Here is a 23121-nt window from a genome sequence, read left to right as displayed (position 1 = left end):
CGCCTAATGTACCGAATAATTTTGGTTGTGCTTACCAACCTCGAAGCTATTTTATTTGGTACATTGTGTAATGATAAGAGTGACCAGTAGATGGCAGTCACACAAAAGAGATACGTGTAGACTGCAGTATGACTCAAGTAAACAACACCAATATTTTATATGTTCCATTGAAAATATAGACCATTACTCAAATTCTATCAAAATGTTTAAGTACAACTTTGATAAGCTATGAAAAAAACAATTTTCAAATATAAAAACAATGTATTTCAAGTAAAATTATAACAAATAATTTTCAAGTTAAATAAAAACAATTTTTTCAAGTAAAATTGTAACAATTTTCAAGATAAAATGTGTTATTAGCTTATTTTCCGGACTATAAGGCGCACTTAAAATCCTTTAATTTTCCCAAAACAGTGCGCCTAATATACGGAATGATTTTAGTTGTGCTTAGCAACCTCTAAGCTATTTCATTTTTGGTACATGGTGTAATGATAAGTGTGACCAGTAGATGGCAGTCACACATAAGAGATACGTGTAGACTGCAATATGACAAACATTTGATGTGTTCCATTGAGAATATAGAAAATGACTCAAAAATCTATCAACATGTTTTAGTACAACTTTGGTATGCTATGAAAAAAACGGGAAAAAAACGATTTTCAAATATAAAAAAATAACTATTTCAAGTAAAATTATAACAAATAATTTTCAAGTTAAAATGTATGAGCTTAAAATCCTATAATTTTCTCAAAACAGTGTGCCTTATAACCCGGTGCGCCTAATGTACAGAATAATGTTGGTTGTGCTTACCGACCTCTAAGCTATTTTATTTTTGGTACATGGTGTAATGATAAATGTGACCAGTAGATGGCAGTCACACATAAGAGATACGTGTAGACTGCAATATGACAAACATTTGATGTGTTCCATTGAGAATATAGAACATTACTCAAAAATCTATCAACATGTTTTAGTACAACTTTGGTAGGCTATGAAAAAACGGGAAAAAAACAATTTTCAAATATTAAAAAAAAACTTTTTAGAGTAAAATTATAACAAATAATTTTCAAGTTAAAATGTATGAGCTTAAAATCCTTTAATTTTCTCAAAACAGTGTGCCTTATAACCCGGTGCGCCTAATGTACAGAATAATTTTGGTTGTGCTTACCGACCTCTAAGCTATTTTTGTTTGGTTCATGGTGTAATGATAAGTGTGACCAGTAGATGGCAGTCACACATAAGAGATACGTGCAGACTGCAAAATGACAAACATTTGATGTGTTCCATTGAGAATATAGAACATTACTCAAAAATCTATCCAAATGTTTTTGTACAACTTTGGTATGCTATGAAAAAAACGGGAAAAAAAACATTTTCAAATATTAAAAAAAAAAACTTTTTCAAGTAAAATTATAACAAATCATTTTCAAGTTAAAATGTATGAGCTTAAAATCCTTTAATTTTCTCAAAACAGTGTGCCTTATAACCCGGTGCGCACAATGTACGGAATAATTTTGGTTGTGCTTACCGACCTCTAAGCTATTTTATTTTTGGTACATGGTGGAATGATAAATGTGACCAGTAGATGGCAGCCACACATAAGAGATACGTGTAGACTGCAATATAACAAATATTTGATGTGTTCCATAGAGAATATAGAACATGACTCAAAAATCTATCAACATTTTTAGTACAACTTTGGTATGCTATGAAAACAACGGGGAAAAAACGATTTTCAAATATTTAAAAAAAAATTATTTCAAGTAAAATTATAAAAAATAATTTTCAAGTTAAAATGTATGAGCTTATTTTCCGGACTATAAAGGCGCACTTAAAATCCTTTAATTTTCTCAAAACAGTGTGCCTTATAACCCGGTGCGCCTAATGTACGGAATAATTTTGGTTGTGCTTACCGACCTCTAAGCTATTTTGTTTTTGGTACATGGTGTAATGATAAATGTGAACAGTAGATGGCAGTCACACATAAGAGATACGTGCAGACTGCAAAATGACAAACATTTGATGTGTTCCATTGAGAATATAGAACATTACTCAAAAATCTATCAACATGTTTTAGTACAACTTTGGTATGCTATGAAAAAAAACATTTTCAAATATTAAAAAAAAAAAATTTTTCAAGTAAAATTATAACAAATCATTTTCAAATTAAAATGTATGAGCTTAAAATCCTTTAATTTTCTCAAAACAGTGTGCCTTATAACCCGGTGCGCCTAATGTACGGAATAATTTTGGTTGTGCTTACCGACCTCTAAGCTATTTTATTTTTGGTACATGGTGGAATGATAAATGTGACCAGTAGATGGCAGTCACACATAAGAGATACGTGTAGACTGCAATATAACAAATATTTGATGTGTTCCATTGAGAATATAGAACATGACTCAAAAATCTATCAACATTTTTAGTACAACTTTGGTATGCTATGAAAACAACGGGGAAAAAACGATTTTCAAATATTAAAAAAAAAATTATTTCAAGTCAAATTATAAAAAATAATTTTCAAGTTAAAATGTATGAGCTTATTTTCCGGACTATAAAGGCGCACTTAAAATCCTTTAATTTTCTCAAAACAGTGTGCCTTATAACCCGGTGCGCCTAATGTACGGAATAATTTTGGTTGTGCTTACCGACCTCGAAGCTATTTTATTTTTGGTACATGGTGTAATGATAAGTGTGACCAGTAGATGGCAGTCACACATAAGAGATACGTGTAGACTGCAATATGACAAACATTTGATGTGTTCCATTGAGAATATAGAACATTACTCAAAAATCTATCAACATGTTTTAGTACAACTTTGGTAGGCTATGAAAAAACGGGAAAAAAACAATTTTCAAATATTTAAAAAAAACTTTTTAGAGTAAAATTATAACAAATAATTTTCAAGTTAAAATGTATGAGCTTAAAATCCTTTAATTTTCTCAAAACAGTGTGCCTTATAACCCGGTGCGCCTAATGTACGGAATAATTTTGGTTGTGCTTACCGACCTCTAAGCTATTTTTGTTTGGTTCATGGTGTAATGATAAGTGTGACCAGTAGATGGCAGTCACACATAAGAGATACGTGCAGACTGCAAAATGACAAACATTTGATGTGTTCCATTGAGAATATAGAACATTACTCAAAAATATATCCAAATGTTTTTGTACAACTTTGGTATGCTATGAAAAAAACGGGAAAAAAAACATTTTCAAATATTAAAAAAAAAAACTTTTTTAAGTAAAATTATAACAAATCATTTTCAAGTTAAAATGTATGAGCTTAAAATCCTTTAATTTTCTCAAAACAGTGTGCCTTATAACCCGGTGCGCCTAATGTACGGAATAATTTTGGTTGTGCTTACCGACCTCTAAGCTATTTTATTTTTGGTACATGGTGGAATGATAAATGTGACCAGTAGATGGCAGCCACACATAAGAGAAACGTGTGGACTGCAATATGACTCAAGTAAACAACACCAACATTTTATATGTTCCATTGAGAATATAGAACATTACTCAAAACTCCAAAACCTATAGAAATGTTTTAGTTCGACTTTGGTAAGCTATGAAGCCACACCGCTTGATGGATTGTACTGGAGTATTATTATGGTGTGTATAAGGTAAGACCTGATCGGGCGTTTTATTTTGCAATATTATGCAAAACCAACCTTTCTTACCTGCTGATCTGTACTTGGGATCTGCATAAGTCCTGAAATTGTGCTGTATATGGACTAGGAGGGTGTGCATTATCATAATCTATGCAAAATTTGGACCAAAGAACCACCATTACATGTTATGTAGACCACAAGGAAGTCTTTTACATTTAGAAAAATGGTCCGCAAAATACGATATCACACACTTTTTTTCACCCCAACAGCCTGAGGACTTTGAAGAGGAGGAGGGTGTTTTGATTGGAGAAGGTCCGACGCTATCCAGGCCGCTTACCTCCCTTGAAAAACTGCACATTATTGTTGGATTTGCTCTATCCAGACGAGACATAAGGTGAACATTAGATAGCTTTGTGGCACTTAAAGGGGAACTGCACTCTTTGGGGAATGTTGACCATCATTGACTAGCCTTATGTGAGACAAAAAGAACATATAGAGTCCAGGCCAAAAGTTGGGACACACCTTCTCATTTCCATGACTATTTACATTGGAGATAGTCACTGAAGGCACCAAAACTATTTGACAGCTGTGAAGTGAAAACCATTTCAGGCGACTACCTCTTGAAGCTCATGGAGAGAATGTTAAGAGTGGGCGAAAAGGTAGTCGGAGCAAAGGGTGGCTATTTTTGAAGAAACTGGAATATAAAACATGTTTTCAGTTATTTCCCCTTTTTGGGTTAAGTACATAACTACTAGTCTACATTCTAAATAGTTATGAAAATAAGGAAAACGCATTGAATAAGAAGGTGTGTCCAAACTTTTGGCCTTTACTGTATATATATGTATATATATATATATATATATGTGTGTGTGTATATATACATATATGTGTATCTGTATATATATATGTGTGTGTATTTGTATATATACATATATGTGTATTTGTGTGTGTATATATATATATACACATGTGTATATATATAAATATATATATATATATGTATGCATATACATGTATGTGTACATACATATACATGTATATACACACACATATATATGTATGTGTGTATATATGTATATTTGTGTATATATATATATGTTTGTGTGTGTAAATGTGTATATACATATATATGTGTATATATTATGTGTGTATATATTGTATATATTTATGTATATGTATATATACATACACATGTGTATATATATGTGTGTGTGTATGTATGTATGTATGTATATTTGTGTATGTATATATGTATGTGTGTATATATGTGTATATACATATGTGTATATGTGTATATATTATGTGTTTATATATGTATATATATGTATATGTACATATATGTGTACATATATATGTATATACATATGTGTGTTAATGTGTATGTATTATATGTGTGTATATATGTATATATATATGTATATATGAGTGTATATATGTGTGTATATATATTTGTATATATATTATGTGTGTATACATATATATGTATGTATGTGTACATATATATATGTATGTATGTGTACATATATATATATATGTTTGTATATATGTATGTATGTGTATATATATGTATGTGTACATATATATATATATGTTTGTATATATGTATGTATGTGTATATATATGTGTGTGTGTATGTATATATATATGTACTGTATGTATGTATGTGTGTATATATAGATATATATGTATGTATGTGTATATATATATGTAAATATGTATCTATATATGTATGTATGTATATATGTATGTGTATATATATATATATATACACACACACATATATATATATATATATTTGTATGTGTACGTGTTTGCGTATATATGAGTGTATATATATATATATATATATATATATATATACATATATATATTTATATATATATATATATATATATATCGGCCCTCGATCAAATTTGTTTAGCCAATCTGGCCCCCAAGTCAAAAAGTTTGGACAGACCTGGTCTAGTACGAAAAAAACAGACAGACAAAAAAGGGAAGGACATTTGTGTTCTTATCTCACAAAGGGATAACAAAAGTGCAGTTCCTCTTCAAGAGTCTATTGGCTTTATTAATTGCATATTTATGTTTGTGTGTGTGTGTAGAGACTCTTGCAGGTTATGTTAAGTTGAACAGAAACGTTTTTGAATGTCTTTATCAGGGGGTCTTCAACTAAAAGTCAAATATGTCCAGAATGAATTGACAACACTTGGATTGCGACCCACCAGCCTATGTGCTTTTAAGTCTTCTTTTGGGCTTTTTTTTTTGTTTTATAAGATATTTCATTTTGCACAGGGATGAGATTTACTGTCAGATCTGCAAGCAGCTGTCAAACAACAAAAACAGAACAAGCTGTTTACAAGGATGGAGACTGCTGTCCATCTGTCTGGGGATCTTCCCCCCGACAGAGCTCTTCATGAAGGTAAGTCTGTACCAAACTCGTCTTGACGTACGAATGGTTTTTTGTCTCCTGAGACTTTAAGGAATTGTGGACAAATTTAACAATCTGTACTTAATCACGCTATATAGAAGTGCAATATTCTAAAACGTCCGCACAAGAGTAGAGGTGGCTGCTGTTTGGGTTAAAATGTGCGTAAGAATAAAAAAAATAAATATTTGTACATCAGGCAAAAATGTATTGATTTTAGAAGTTCTATTGAAGGCTCAAGAAGTTTTTGCAGTACATTTTGGACCTACTGGCATACAATTGCCAAGGGGTGTGTGTGTGGGGAGAAAAATAAGTATACACTTAAGGGGGAGTGTGTGGGGTTAAAAATAATATACACTTAAGGGTGTGTGTGGGGGTAAAACAAGGATACACTTAAGGGAGTGTGTGTGGGGAGGAAAACAGGTATAAACTTAAGGGGGTGTCTGTGGGGAGGAAAACAAGTATACACTTAAGGGGGAGCGTGTGGGAAGAAAAACAAGTATACAACTAAGGGGGAGTGTGTGGGGAGAAAAACAAATATACACTTAAGGGTGTGTGTGTGGGAAGGAAAACAAGTATACACTTAAGGGAGTGTCTGTGGGGAGGAAAACAGGTATAAACTTAAGGGGGTGTCTGTGGGGAGGAAAACAAGTATACACTTAAGGGGGTGTCTGTGGGAAGAAAAACAAGTATACAACTAAGGGGGAGTGTGCGGGGAGAAAAACAAGTATACACTTAAGGGTGTGTGTGTGGGAAGGAAAACAAGTATACACTTAAGGGAGTGTCAGTGGGGAGGAAAACAGGTAAAAAACTGAAGGGGGTGTCTGTGGGGAGGAAAACAAGTATACACTTAAGGGGGAGCGTGTGGGAAGAAAAACAAGTATACACTTAAGGGGGAGTGTGTGGGGAGAAAAACAAATATACACTTAAGGGGGAGCGTGTGGGAAGGAAAACAAGTATACACTTAAGGGGGAACGTGTGGGAAGAAAAACAAGTATACAACTAAGGGGGAGCGTGTGGGGAGAAAAACAAGTATACACTTAAGGGGGAGTGTGTGGGGAGAAAAACAAATATACACTTAAGGGGGAGCGTGTGGGAAGGAAAACAAGTATACACTTAAGGGGGAACGTGTGGGAAGAAAAACAAGTATACACTTAAGGGGGAGCGTGTGGGAAGAAAAACAAGTATACACTTAAGGGGGAGTGTGTGGGGAGAAAAACAAATATACACTTAAGGGGGAGCGTGTGGGAAGGAAAACAAGTATACACTTAAGGGGGAGTGTGTGGGAGAAAAACAAGTATACACTTAAGGGTGTGTGTGTGGGGAGGAAAACAAGTATAGACTTAAGGGTGTGTGTGTGGGGTTAAAACAAGTATACACTTAAGGGGGAGTGTGTGGGGAGAAAAACAAATATACACTTAAGGGGGAGCGTGTGGGAAGGAAAACAAGTATACACTTAAGGGGGAACGTGTGGGAAGAAAAACAAGTATACACTTAAGGGGGAGCGTGTGGGAAGAAAAACAAGTATACACTTAAGGGGGAGTGTGTGGGGAGAAAAACAAATATACACTTAAGGGGGAGCGTGTGGGAAGGAAAACAAGTATACACTTAAGGGGGAACGTGTGGGAAGAAAAACAAGTATACAACTAAGGGGGAGCGTGTGGGGAGAAAAACAAGTATACACTTAAGGGGGAGTGTGTGGGGAGAAAAACAAATATACACTTAAGGGGGAGCGTGTGGGAAGGAAAACAAGTATACACTTAAGGGGGAACGTGTGGGAAGAAAAACAAGTATACACTTAAGGGGGAGCGTGTGGGAAGAAAAACAAGTATACACTTAAGGGGGAGTGTGTGGGGAGAAAAACAAATATACACTTAAGGGGGAGCGTGTGGGAAGGAAAACAAGTATACACTTAAGGGGGAGTGTGTGGGAGAAAAACAAGTATACACTTAAGGGTGTGTGTGTGGGGAGGAAAACAAGTATAGACTTAAGGGTGTGTGTGTGGGGTTAAAACAAGTATACACTTAAGGGGGAGTGTGTGGGGAGAAAAACAAATATACACTTAAGGGGGAGCGTGTGGGAAGGAAAACAAGTATACACTTAAGGGGGAACGTGTGGGAAGAAAAACAAGTATACACTTAAGGGGGAGCGTGTGGGAAGAAAAACAAGTATACACTTAAGGGGGAGTGTGTGGGGAGAAAAACAAATATACACTTAAGGGGGAGCGTGTGGGAAGGAAAACAAGTATACACTTAAGGGTGTGTGTGTGGGGAGGAAAACAAGTATAGACTTAAGGGTGTGTGTGTGGGGTTAAAACAAGTATACACTTAAGGGGGAGTGTGTGGGAGAAAAACAAGTATACACTTAAGGGGTAGTGTGTGGGGAGAAAAAACAAGTATACACTTAAGGGGGAGTGTGTGGGAGAAAAACAAGTATACACTTAAGGGGGAGTGTGTGGGGAGAAAAACGAGTATACACTTAAGGGGGAGTGTGTGGGAGAAAAACAAGTATACACTTAAGGGGGTGTTTGTGGGAAGAAAACAAGTATACACTTAAGGGGGAGTGTGTGGGGAGAAAAACGAGTATACACTTAAGGGGGAGTGTGTGGGGAGAAAAACAAGTATACACTTAAGGGGGAGTGTGTGGGAGAAAAACAAGTATACACTTAAGGGGTAGTGTGTGGGGAGAAAAAACAAGTATACACCTAAGGGGGAGTGTGTGGGGAGAAAAACAAGTATACACTTAAGGGGGAGTGTGTGGGAGAAAAACAAGTATACACTTAAGGGGTAGTGTGTGGGGAGAAAAAACAAGTATACACTTAAGGGTGTGTGTTGGGAGGAAAACAAGTATAGACTTAAGGGTGTGTGTGTGGGGTTAAAACAAGTATACACTTAAGGGGGAGTGTGTGGGGAGAAAACAAGTATACACTTAAGGGGGAGTGTGTGGGGAGAAAAACGAGTATACACTTAAGGGGGAGTGTGTGGGAGAAAAACAAGTATACACTTAAGGGGGTGTTTGTGGGAAGAAAACAAGTATACACTTAAGGGGTAGTGTGTGGGGAGAAAACGAGTATACACTTAAGGGGCAGTGTGTGGGGAGAAAAACAAGTATACACTTAAGGGGGAGTGTGTGGGGAGAAAAACAAGTATACACTTAAGGGGTAGTGTGTGCGGGGAGAAAAACAAGTATACACTTAAGGGGTAGTGTGTGCAGAGAAAAACAAGTATACACTTAAGGGGGTGTTTGTGGGGAGAAAAAGAAGTATACACTTAAGGGGTAGTGTGTGCAGAGAAAAACAAGTATACACTTAAGGGGGAGCGTGTGGGAAGAAAAACAAGTATACAACTAAGGGGGAGTGTGTGGGGAGAAAAACAAGTATACACTTAAGGGGGAGTGTGTGGGAGAAAAACAAGTATACAACTAAGGGGGAGTGTGTGGGGAGGAAAACAAGTATACACTTAAGGGGGAGCGTGTGGGAAGGAAAACAAGTATACACTTAAGGGGTAGTATGTGGGGAGAAAAAACAAGTATACACTTAAGGGTGTGTGTGTGGGGAGGAAAACAAGTATAGACTTAAGGGTGTGTGTGTGTGGGGTTAAAACAAGTATACACTTAAGGGGGAGTGTGTGGGAGGAAAACAAATATGCACTTAAGGGGGGGTGTGTTGGGAGAAAAACGAGTATACACTTAAGGGGGAGTGTGTGGGGAGAAAAACGAGTATACACTTAAGGGGGTGTGTGTGGGGAGAAAAACGAGTATACACTTAAGGGGGAGTGTGTGGGGAGAAAAACGAGTATACACTTAAGGGGGTGTGTGTGGGGAGGAAAACAAGTATACACTTTAGGGGGTGTGTGTGGGGAGGAAAACACATATAGACTTAAGGGGAAGTGTGTGGGGAGAAAAACAAGTATACACTTAAGGGGGAGTGTGTGGGAGGAAAACAAGTATACACTTAAGGGTGTGTGTGGGGGGGTAAAACAAATATGCACTTAAGGGGGAGTGTGTGGGGAGAAAAACAAGTATACACTTACGGGGGTGTGTGTGTGGGAGGAAAACAAATATACACCTAAGGGGGTGTGTGTGGGAGAAAAACAAGTATACACTTAAGGGGGTGTGTGTGGGGGTAAAACAGGTTTACACTTAAGGGGGAGTGTGTGGGAGGAAAACAAATATGCACTTAAGGGGGGGTGTGTGGGGAGAAAAACGAGTATACACTTAAGGGGGTGTGTGTGGGGGTAAAAACAAATATACGCTTAAGGGGGGGTGTGTGGGGAGAAAACAGGTATACACTTAAGGGTGTGTGTGTGTGTGTGGGGGGGGGAAGACAAGTATACCTTTGGGGGTGTGTGTGGGTGAAAGACAAGTATATCCCCGGGTGTGTGTGTGGGGGGAAGACAAGAATACCTCCTAGGGGTGTGTGTGGGTGGAAGACAAGTATATCCCCGGGGGTGTGTGTGGGGGGAAGACAAGAATACCTCCTAGGGGTGTGTGTGGGTGGAAGACAAGTATATCCCCTAGGGCTGTGTGTGGGGGGAAGACAAGTATATCCCCGGGGGTGTGTGTGGGGGGAAGACAAGAATACCTCCTAGGGCTGTGTGTGGGTGGAAGACAAGTATATCCCCTAGGGCTGTGTGTGGGTGGAAGACAAGTATATCCCCGGGGGTGTGTGTGGGGGGAAGACAAGAATACCTCCTAGGGCTGTGTGTGGGTGGAAGACAAGTATATCCCGGGGGGGGGGAACAAATGTACACTTAAGGGAGTGTGTGTTGGGAGAAAAACAAGTATACACTTAAGGGGGTGTTTGTGGGGAGAAAAACAAGTATACACTTAAGGGGGAGTGTGTGAGAAGAAAACAAGTATACACTTAAGGGGGTGTTTGTGGGGAGAAAACAGGTTTACACTTAAGGGTGTCTGTGTGTGTGTGGGGAAGACAAGTATACCTTTGGGGGTGTGTGTGGGGGGAAGACAAGAATACTCCCCGGGGGCGTGTGTGGGAGGAAGACAAGAATACTCCCCGGGGGGCGTGTGTGGGAGGAAGACAAGAATACTCCCCGGGGGGTGTGTGTGGGGGAAGACAAGAATACTCCCCGGGGGGTGTGTGTGGGGAAGACAAGAATACCCCCCAGGGGTGTGTGTGGGGGGAGACAAATATATCCCGGGGGGTGTGTGTGGGAGAAGGACAAGTATATCCCAGGGGGTGTGTGTGGGGGGAAGACAAGAATACCCCCGGTGGTGTGTGTGTTTTTTTATATTTTTGATAAATGGAATTTCTTGCCTTTCATCAATGGGGGTTGGGACATTCAGTTGTGTTGTGCAAAAGTTTTAAAAACTGTTAAAATTCATATGATGGAAAAGAACCAAGTCGGCTAACTAAAGAAAAAGGAGTGGTCATCGTTACTTTAAGAAATGAAGGTCACAACTTGTCGGAATACGTCCTCAGCCTTCTACTATCCAGGTAAGAGGCATGAACTTTTCAGACATATTCTTTTACATCCATCCATCCATCTTCTTCCGCTTAACCGAGGTCGGATCGCGGGGGCAGCAGCCTAAGCAGGGAATCTTCTTTTACATTAAGTGAATGACATCTTCAAGCTTAAGAAAAACCCATTTTTGTTTACATATTTGTCCTTTTTCTACTCTCACCCACAGTATTTGGAGAGCTTTGTCCGCAGGGGGCCAAATGGTTATGGAGAATATTGTAGTAAGCTCCTGCAGCGCATCCAAGCCAACGGAGAAAGAAAAGAGCTGCCCTGTTGGATCGAATTGCAGGCAAGTAGGGGCTCGTCTCCATTTGTGTGATTGTGAAGGCAGACATGGAGTTTATAGTGCTGATCAAAAGTTGACATACACTCGTGAAGGTCGTGATGTCATGGCTGTCTTGAGTTTTCCAATCATTTCTAAAACTCTTTTTTTTTTTTGTGATTGGAGCACATATTTGTTGGTCACATAAAAAAATGCATGAAGTTTGTTTCTTTTATGAATTTATTATGAGTCTACTGAAAATGTGAGCAAAACTGCTGGGTCAAAAGTACAAACCCCGTTTCCATATGAGTTGCGGAAATTGTGTTAGATGTAAATATAAACAGAATACAAAGATTTGCAAATCCTTTTCAACCCATATTCAGTTGAATATGCTACAAAGACAACATATTTGATATTATTTTTTTGCAAATAATAATTAACTTAGCTGCAACACGTGCCAAAGTAGTTGGGAAAGGGCATGTTCACCACTGTGTTACATCACCTTTTCTTTTAACAACACTCAATAAACGTTTGGGAACTGAGGAAACTAAGTGTTGAAGCTTTGAAAGTGGAATTCTTTCCCATTCTTGTTTTATGTAGAGCTTCAGTCCTTCAACAGTCTGCGCTGTCGTATTTTACGCTTGATATTGCGCCACACATTTTCCATGGGAGACAGGTCTGGACTGCAGGCGGGCCAGGAAAGAACCCACACTCTTTTTTTTACGAATTGAATGCACTACAAAGACAAGATATCTGATGTTCAAACTCATGAACTTTATTTTTTTTTGCATTACCTTAGAATTTCATGGCTGCAACATGTGTCAAAGTAGTTGGGAAAGGGCATGTTCACCACTGTGTTACATCACCTTTTCTTTTAACAACACTCAATAAACGTTTGGGAACTGAGGAAACTAATTGTTGAAGCTTTGAAAGTGGAATTTGTTCCCATTCTTGTTTTATGTAGAGCTTCAGTCCTTCAACAGTCTCCGCTGTCGTATTTTACGCTTCATAATGCGCCACAAATTTTTGATGGGAGATATGTCTGGACTGCATGCGGTCCAGGAAAGTACCCGCACTCTTTTTTTTGCGAAGCCACGCTGTTGTAACACGTAGATTGGCATTGTTTTGCTGAAATAAGCAGGGGCGTCCATGATAACGTTGCTTGGATGACAACATATGTTGCTCCAAAACCTGTATGTACCTTTCAGCATTAATGGTGCCTTCACAGATGTGTAAGTTACCCATGCCTTGGGCACTAATGCACCCCCATACCATTACAGATGCTGGCTTTTCAACTTTGTGTCGATAAAACTCTGGCAGGGTCGATTCCCCTTTGGTCCGGATGACACGATGTGGAATATTTCCCAAAACAATTTGAAATGTGGACTCGTCAGACCACAGAACACTTTTCCACTTTGCATCAGTCCATCTTAGATGATCTCGGGCCCAGAGAAGACGGCGGCGTTTCTGGATGTTGTTGATAAATGGCTTTCGCTTTGCATGGTAGAGCTTTAACTTGCACTTACAGATGTAGCGACCAACTGTATTTAGTGACAGTGGTTTTCTTAAGTGTTCCTGAGCCCATGTGGTGATATCCTTTAGAGGTTGATGTCGGTTTTTGAGGGATCGAAGGTCACGGTCATTCAGTGTTGTTTTCCGGCCAAAAAATCAACTTATTTAGTGGTAAACAAACTATATCACTCCTCACTCCTTCAGCATGACAGACGGACACATTATAGGAGGAGGTGGCTCACCAAAAGGAGCGTGAGCAGCTGAACACAATCAATCAATCATAATCCATCTAAAACATCCGATAAATAATCAACATCATCATTGGCATTTTTGAATTATATTGTCAAAACAAGTAATTATTAAATAATATAAATAGGCTCCTACAATTCCGTTTATATTTACATTTAACACAATTTCCCAACTCATATGGAAACGGGGTCTGTACTAGCACCACCATGCTTGACGGTGGGCATGGTGTTCCTGGGATTAAATGCCACACCTCTTCTCTTCCAAACATATTGCTGGGTATTGTGGCCAAACAGCTCCATTTTTGTTTTTTCGTCACCTGACCACAGAACTTTCCTCCAGAAGGTCTTATCTTTGTCCATGTGATGTCAAAAGAAACAAGTCCATGTCCAAAAAAACAACAAATTTAGCTGTTTTTGTCAAGAGGAGTGGTCAAAAATTCAAGCAGAAGCTACCAAAAGCGCCTTATTGCAGGTAAACTTGCCAAGGGACATGTAAGCAAATATTAACATTGCTGTACGTATACTTTTGACCAAGTCACATTTTCAGTAGAACCATAATAAGTTCATAACAGAACCAAACTTCATGAATGTTTTTTTTTTGTGACCAAGAAGTATCACTCTATCACAAAAAAAGAAGAAACGATTGGAAACTCAATGCATGCGACTCTAGATTCATTAGCAGGGACCTAATGTGTGATCCTTTCCAAAACCCTCAAATCTAGACTCCAAACATCCCAGAATAAGCTAGTCCGGTTACTTTTACACCTCCACTCCAGATCACACCTCAATCCAACCCACTTCTCCAAAGTGGGCTGGCTCAGGGTGGAGGACAGAGTAAAACAACTTGCACTGAGCCTGGTCTGTAAAATCCGCTACACCTCCTTGATACCGAAGTACATGTCAAACTATATCCTAAAACAATTTGAAATGTGGACTCGTCAGACCACAGAACACTTTTCCCCTTTGCATCAGTCCATCTTAGATGATCTCGGGCCCAGAGAAGACGGCGGCGTTTCTGGATGTTGTTGATAAATCGCTTTTGCTTTGCATGGTAGAGCTTTAACTTGCACTTACAGATGTAGCGACCAACTGTATTTAGTGACAGTGGTTTTCTGAAGGGTTCCTGAGTCCATGTGGTGATATCCTTTAGATATCACCACATATACCAGATATTACGGGCCGTAGATGTTGAAATCCCAAAATTTCTTGCAATTGCACTTTGAGAAACGTTGTTCTTGAACTGTTTGACTATTTGCTCACACAGTTGTGGACAAAGGGGTGTACCTCGCCCCATCCTTTCTTGTGAAAGACTGAGCATTTTTTGGGAAGCTCTTTTTATGGCACCCCACCTGTTCCCAATGACCGCCATAACCACAACACCAGGGGGAGCTCCACAAACCACGTTAAACCCAGATTCCGATCTAACAAAGGTCTTAAAGGGGAACATTATCACAATTTCAAAAGGGTTGAAAACAATAAAAATCACTTCTCAGTGGGGGCCGTTTAGCTCGGTTGGTAGAGCGGCCGTGTCAGCAACTTGAGGGTTGCAGGTTCGATTCCCGCTTTTGCCAACCTAGTCACTGCCGTTGTGTCCTTGGGCAAGACACTTTACCCACCTGCTCCCAGTGCCACCCACACTGGTTTGAGTGTAACTTAGATATTGGGTTTCACTATGTAAAGCGCTTTGAGTCACTAGAGAAAAAGCGCTATATAAATATAATTCACTTCACCTCACTTGTGGAATTTTTTGAAGTTTTTTTCAAAATTTTACCGGTCCCCGAATATCCCTAAAAAAAGCTATAAAGTGCTTGATTTTCGCTATTTGCAACGCGACTATCCATTTCCCTGTGACGTCATACAGTGCTGCCAATGTAAACAAACAATGGCGAATACCACAGCAAGATATAGCAACATTAGCTCGGATTCAAACTCGAATTTCAGCAACTTAAGCGATTCAACAGATTACGCATGTATTGAAACAGATGGTTGGAGTATGAAAGTATTGAAGAAGAAACTGAAGCTATTGAGCGAATTCATAGCCATAGCATGGCCGAATAGCTGCGTTAGCATCGCCGGTAAAATGTGCGGACCAAACGATCAGGACTTTCGCATCTCGTGACACTGGAGCAACTTAAATCCGTCGATTGGTAAGTGTTTGTTTTGCATTAAATGTGGGTGGAAGGAAACGTAATATAGTTGCAAATGCATCTGCAGGTTATCCATACATCTCTGTGCCATGTCTGCTTTAGCACCGCCGGTAAATAGCATGTTAGCATCGATTAGCGTAGCAGGTTAGCATCGATTAGCTGGCAGTCAACATCAACAAAGCAGTCTGTTTTTCTTTCCTTCCTAGGGGGCGCTAGCGCGCAATTTAGATTTTTCTGGTTTGGCTGCCTAATAAGTTGGGAAGGCATGCCAGACTGATGTGTGTGTCAAATTTGGTGAGTTTTGAAGCATGTTAAGGGGTCAAATTACAGCGCATAGGTGCGGAATAATAATAAAACGCACCAGTTTCAATAGGCTCCTTGGCCCATGGCAAAGGACTCCTGTGGAGTCCTTTGCCATGGGCCAAGGACCCTAATTATTCATTATTTAAGGACCCTAATTATTCATTATTTACTGTGTTAAGCAATGCCAGCTCAGATTTATCCGAGAGCCAGATGCAGTCATCAAAAGAGCCACAGGTTCCCTACCCCTGCTGTATTATGTTGATAGTATATATTTGTACCATGAATTGATTAACGTGGACCCCGACTTAAACAAGTTGAAAAACTTATTGGGGTGTTACCATTTAGTGGTCAATTGTAGGGAATATGTACTGTACTGTGCAATCTACTAATAAAAGTATCAATCAATCAATCAACCAATATATTTTTGAACCTGAACATATTGAGGATGAACTACTGCCATATATTTTTGAACCTGAATATATTGAGGAGGAACTATTTACCATGAATTGATTACTGTGGACCCCGACTTAAACAAGTTGAAAAACGTATTGGGGTGTTACCATTTAGTGGTCAATTGTACGGAATATGTACTGTACTGTGCAATCTACTAATACAAGTTTCAATCAATCAATCAACCAATATATTTTTGAACCTGAACATATTGAGGATGAACTACTGCCATATATTTTTGAACCTGAATATATTGAGGAGGAACTATTTACCATGAATTGATTACTGTGGACCCCGACTTAAACAAGTTGAAAAACTTATTGGGGTGTTACCATTTAGTGGTCAATTGTACGGAATATGTACTGTACTGTGCAATCTACTAATACAAGTTTCAATCAATCAATCAACCAATATATTTTTGAACCTGAACATATTGAGGATGAACTACTGCCATATATTTTTGAACCTGAATATATTGAGGAGGAACTATTTACCATGAATTGATTACTGTGGACCCCGACTTAAACAAGTTGAAAAACTTATTGGGGTGTTACCATTTAGTGGTCAATTGTACGGAATATGTACTGTACTGTGCAATCTACTAATACAAGTTTCAATCAATCAATCAACCAATATATTTTTGAACCTGGCTATATTGAGGATGAACTACTGCCATATATTTTTGAACCTGAATATATTGAGGAGGAACTATTTACCATGAATTGATTACTGTGGACCCCGACTTAAACAAGTTGAAAAACGTATTGGGGTGTTACCATTTAGTGGTCAATTGTACGGAATATGTACTGTACTGTGCAATCTACTAATACAAGTTTCAATCAATCAATCAACCAATATATTTTTGAACCTGAACATATTGAGGATGAACTACTGCCATATCTTTTTGAACCTGAATATATTGAGGAGGAACTATTTACCATGAATTGATTACTGTGGACCCCGACTTAAACAAGTTGAAAAACTTATTGGGGTGTTACCATTTAGTGGTCAATTGTAGGGAATATGTACTGTACTGTGCAATCTACTAATACAAGTTTCAATCAATCAATCAACCAATATATTTTTGAACCTGAACATATTGAGGATGAACTACTGCCATATATTTTTGAACCTGAATATATTGAGGAGGAACTATTTACCATGAATTGATTACTGTGGACCCCGACTTAAACAAGTTGAAAAACTTATTGGGGTGTTACCATTTAGTGGTCAATTGTACGGAATATGTACTGTACTGTGCAATCTACTAATACAAGTTTCAATCAATCAATCAACCAATATATTTTTGAACCTGAACATATTGAGGATGAACTACTGCCATATATTTTTGAACCTGAATATATTGAGGAGGAACTATTTACCATGAATTGATTACTGTGGACCCCGACTTAAACAAGTTGAAAAACTTATTGGGGTGTTACCATTTAGTGGTCAATTGTACGGAATATGTACTGTACTGTGCAATCTACTAATACAAGTTTCAATCAATCAATCAACCAATATATTTTTGAACCTGAACATATTGAGGATGAACTACTGCCATATATTTTTGAACCTGAATATATTGAGGAGGAACTATTTACCATGAATTGATTACTGTGGACCCCGACTTAAACAAGTTGAAAAACTTATTGGGGTGTTACCATTTAGTGGTCAATTGTACGGAATATGTACTGTACTGTGCAATCTACTAATACAAGTTTCAATCAATCAATCAACCAATATATTTTTGAACCTGAACATATTGAGGATGAACTACTGCCATATATTTTTGAACCTGAATATATTGAGGAGGAACTATTTACCATGAATTGATTACTGTGGACCCCGACTTAAACAAGTTGAAAAACTTATTGGGGTGTTACCATTTAGTGGTCAATTGTACGGAATATGTACTGTACTGTGCAATCTACTAATACAAGTTTCAATCAATCAATCGACGACAGGCGGTCAAATCCAAGCAGCCCATGGAAATGGCGGTGACTCTGACGGACGGCAGCGTGGTCAACCTGCAGCTGGACTCGGCCTCCACCTCGGCGGAGGTCTGTCAAGCCGCGGCTGACAGGATTAATTTGCGGGACACGTACGGCTTCTCCCTCTACATCAGCTTCTACGAGAAAGTGAGTTAAATCGCCGAAAGGTTTTTTTTCCTGATGACGGCAGACTTTCAATCGCCTCCGGCTTTTTTGGACGTCCAGATGTGGTCGCTGGGCAGCTGCGGGAGGCACGTGTTGGACGCCGTGTCTCAGTGCGAGCAGGAGATGAGGCGGCAGGGCAAGGAGGAGAAGGACACGCCCGTGAAACTGGCCATCCGCAAGGAGCTGTTCACGCCCTGGCACGACTGTTCCAAAGACTCCGTCAGCACCGATCTCATCTACAGGCAGATCACCCAGGGCATCAAGTCGGGGGAGTACACCAGCGAGAAGGTAGGCTCATGAAATAATACTAAACCCCGTTTCCATATGAGTTGGGAAATTGTGTTAGATGTAAATATAAACAGAATACAATGATTTGCAAATCCTTTTCAAGCCATATTCAGTTGAATATGCTACAAAGACAAGATATTTGATGTTCAAACTCATAAACTTTATTTTTTTTTGCAAATAATAATCAACTTAGAATTTCATGGCTGCAACACATGCCAAAGTAGTTGGGAAAGGGCATGTTCACCACTGTGTTACATCACCTTTTCTTTTAACAACACTCAATAAACGTTTGGGAACTGAGGAAAATAATTGTTGAAGCTTTTTTGAACAAATTGACCTTTTAATAGTGAATTTGTGAATTATATTTATATAGCGCTTTTCTCTAGTGACTCAAAGCACTTTACATAGTCACACCCAATATCTAAGTTACATTTAAACCAGTGTGGGTGGCACTGGGAGCAGGTGGGTAAAGTGTCTTGCCCAAGGACACAACAGCAGTGACTAGGATGGCGGAAGCGGGAATCGAACCTGCAACCCTCAGGTTGCTGGCACGGCCACTCTACCAACCGAGCTATCATAATAGGGACCCAAACAAGTTTTGCATTGAATATTGAACAAGCAAGGCTTATATGACTTTATAGTGACATGCAAAATCGAGTTTCAAATTATAATGATAATTAAAAAATATCAAAGGCATATTTCAAATAAAATTGAAATAATGTTCGATGTAAATATAAACAGAATACAATGATTTGCAAATCCTTTTCAACCCATATTCTGTTGAATGCACTACAAAGACAAGATATTTGATGTTCAAACTCATAAACTTCAAAATAAACTTAGAATTTCATGGCTGCAACACGTGCCAAAGTAGTTGGGAAAGGGCATGTTCACCACTGTGTTACATCACCTTTTCTTTTAACAACACTCAATAAACGTTTGGGAACTGAGGAAAATAATTGTTGAAGCTTTTTTGAACAAATTGACCTTTTAATAGTGAATTAGTGAATTATATTTATATAGCGCTTTTCTCTAGTGACTCAAAGCACTTTACATAGTCACACCCAATATCTAAGTTACATTTAAACCAGTGTGGGTGGCACTGGGAGCAGGTGGGTAAAGTGTCTTGCCCAAGGACACAACAGCAGTGACTAGGATGGCGGAAGCGGGAATCGAACCTGCAACCCTCAGGTTGCTGGCACGGCCACTCTACCAACCGAGCTATAATAATAGGGACCCAAACAAGTTTTGCATTGAATATTGAACAAGCAAGGCTTATATGACTTTATAGTGACATGCAAAATCGAGTTTCAAATTATAATGATTATTAAAAAATATCAAAGGCATATTTCAAATAAAATTGAAATAATGTTCGATGTAAATATAAACAGAATACAATGATTTGCAAATGCTTTTCAACCCATATTCAGTTGAATATGCTACAAAGACAACATATTTGACGTTCAAACTCATAAACTTCAAAATAAACTTAGAATTTCACGGCTGCAACATGTGGCAAAGTAGTTGGGAAAGGGCATGTTCACCACTGTGTTACATCACCTTTTCTTTTAACACTCAATAAACGTTTGGGAACTGAGGAAACTAATTGTTGAAGCTTTGAAAGTGGAATTCTTTCCCATTTCTCGTTTTATGTAGAGCAGGGGTGTCAAACTCAAATACAGAGTGGGCCAAAATTTAAAACCGAACGAAGCTGCGGGCCGAAGTTGAACAAATGAACCTTTTAATAGGGACCCAAACAAGTTTAGCTTTAAATATTGAACGAGCAAGGCTTATATAACTTTATAGTGACATGCAAAATCCATTTTCAAATTATAATAATAATTAACAAATATCAAAGGCATATTTCAAATAAAATTGAAATAATACAAACCCCGTTTCCATATGAGTTGGGAAATTGTGTTCGATGTAAATATAAACAGAATACAATGATTTGCAAATCCTTTTCAACCCATATTCAGTTGAATATGCTACAAAGACAACATATTTGATGTTCAAACTCATAAACTTTATTTTTTTTTGCAAATAATAATCAACTTAGAATTTCACAGCTGCAACATGTGCCAAAGTAGTTGGGAAAGGGCATGTTCACCACTGTGTTACATCACCTTTTCTTTTAACAACACTCAATAAACGTTTGGGAACTGAGGAAAATAATTGTTGAAGCTTTGTTGAACAAATTAACCTTTTAATAGGGACCCAAACAAGTTTTGCATTAAATATTGAACGAGCAAGGCTTGTATAACTTTATAGTGACATGCAAAATCCAGTTTCAAATTATAATAATAATTAACAAATATCAAAGGCATATTTCAAATAAAATTGAAATAATACAAACCCCGTTTCCATATAAGTTGGGAAATTGTGTTAGATGTAAATATAAACAGAATACAATGATTTGCAAATCCTTTTCAACCCATATTCAGTTGAATATGCTACAAAGACAAGATACTTGTTGTTCAAACTCATAAACTTTATTTTTTTCTGCAAATAATAATCAACTTAGAATTTCATGGCTGCAACACATGCCAAAGTAGTTGGGAAAGGGCATGTTCACCACTGTGTTACATCACCTTTTCTTTTAACAACACTCAATAAACGTTTGGGAACTGAGGAAACTCATTGTTGAAGCTTTGTTGAACAAATTAACCTTTTAATAGGGACCCAAACAAGTTTTGCATTGAATATTGAACAAGCAAGGCTTATATGACTTTATAGTGACATGCAAAATCGAGTTTCAAATTATAATGATAATTAAAAAATATCAAAGGCATATTTCAAATAAAATTGAAATAATGTTAGATGTAAATATAAACGGAACACAATGATTTGCAAATGCTTTTCAACCCATATTCAGTTGAATATGCTACAAAGACAACATATTTGACGTTCAAACTCACAAACTTAAAAATAAACTTAGAATTTCATGGCTGCTACACGTGCCAAAGTAGTTGGGAAAGGGCATGTTCACCACTGTGTTACATCACCTTTTCTTTTAACACTCAATAAACGTTTGGGAACTGAGGAAAATAATTGTTGAAGCTTTGAAAGTGGAATTCTTTCCCATTTCTCGTTTTATGTAGAGCAGGGGTGTCAAACTGAAATACAGAGTGGGCCAAAATTTAAAACCGAACGAAGCTGCGGGCCGAAGTTGAACAAATGAACCTTTTAATAGGGACCCAAACAAGTTTTGCATTGAATATTGAACAAGCAAGGCTTATATAACTTTATAGTGACATGCAAAATCGAGTTTCAAATAATAATAATAATTAACAAATATCAAAGGCATATTTCAAATAAAATTGAAATAATACTAAACCCTGTTTCCATATGAGTTGGGAAATTGTGTTCGATGTAAATATAAACGGAATACAATGATTTGCAAATCATTTTCAAGCCATATTCAGTTGAATATGCTACAAAGACAACATATTTGATGTTCAAACTCATAAACTTCAAAATAAACTTAGAATTTCATGGCTGCAACACGTGCCAAAGTAGTTGGGAAAGGGCATGTTCACCACTGTGTTACATCACCTTTTCTTTTAACACTCAATAAATGTTTGGGAACTGAGGAAAATAATTGTTGAAGCTTTGAAAGTGGAATTCTTTCCCATTTCTCGTTTTATGTAGAGCAGGGGTGTCAAACTCAAATACAAAGTGGGCCAAAATTTAAAACCGAACGAAGCTGCGGGCCGAAATTGAACAAATTAACCTTTTAATAGGGACCCAAACAAGTTTTGCATTGAATATTGAACAAGCAAGGCTTATATAACTTTATAGTGACATGCAAAATCTATTTTCAAATTATAATAATAATTAACAAATATCAAAGGCATATTTCAAATAAAATTGAAATAATACAAACCCAGTTTCCATATGAGTTGGGAAATTGTGTTCGATGTAAATATAAACAGAATACAATGATTTGCAAATCCTTTTCAACCCATATTCAGTTGAATATGCTACAAAGACAACATATTTGATGTTCAAACTCATAAACTTCAAAATAAACTTAGAATTTCATGGCTGCAACACGTGCCAAAGTAGTTGGGAAAGGGCATGTTCACCACTGTGTTACATCAACTTTTCTTTTAACAACGCTCAATAAACGTTTGGGAACTGAGGAAACTAATTGTTGAAGCTTTGAAAGTGGAATTCTTTCCCATTTCTCGTTTTATGTAGAGCAGGGGTGTCAGATTCAAATACAGAGTGGG

The 23121-nt window shown here is 37.7% G+C and overlaps 1 protein-coding gene across 2 annotated transcripts in view; it reads left to right on the top strand.

Annotated features, from left to right (window-relative positions):
* Positions 1 to 23121, top strand: part of LOC133544967 (unconventional myosin-VIIb-like) — a 130630-nt gene that overhangs the window by 64213 nt on the left and 43296 nt on the right. For both annotated transcript variants that reach the window (XM_061890225.1, XM_061890226.1), the window contains 5 exons: positions 3882 to 4006; positions 5905 to 6031; positions 11687 to 11806; positions 18407 to 18580; positions 18659 to 18886. In XM_061890225.1, the coding sequence (XP_061746209.1) occupies positions 3882 to 4006; positions 5905 to 6031; positions 11687 to 11806; positions 18407 to 18580; positions 18659 to 18886 (774 nt within the window). The remainder of the gene's footprint in view (positions 1 to 3881; positions 4007 to 5904; positions 6032 to 11686; positions 11807 to 18406; positions 18581 to 18658; positions 18887 to 23121) is intronic.

The sequence above is a fragment of the Nerophis ophidion genome, linkage group LG28 (genome assembly GCF_033978795.1).
Source record: "Nerophis ophidion isolate RoL-2023_Sa linkage group LG28, RoL_Noph_v1.0, whole genome shotgun sequence".
NCBI classification, from domain to species: domain Eukaryota; kingdom Metazoa; phylum Chordata; class Actinopteri; order Syngnathiformes; family Syngnathidae; genus Nerophis; species Nerophis ophidion.
This window is presented reverse-complemented; position numbering and strand designations above follow the sequence as displayed.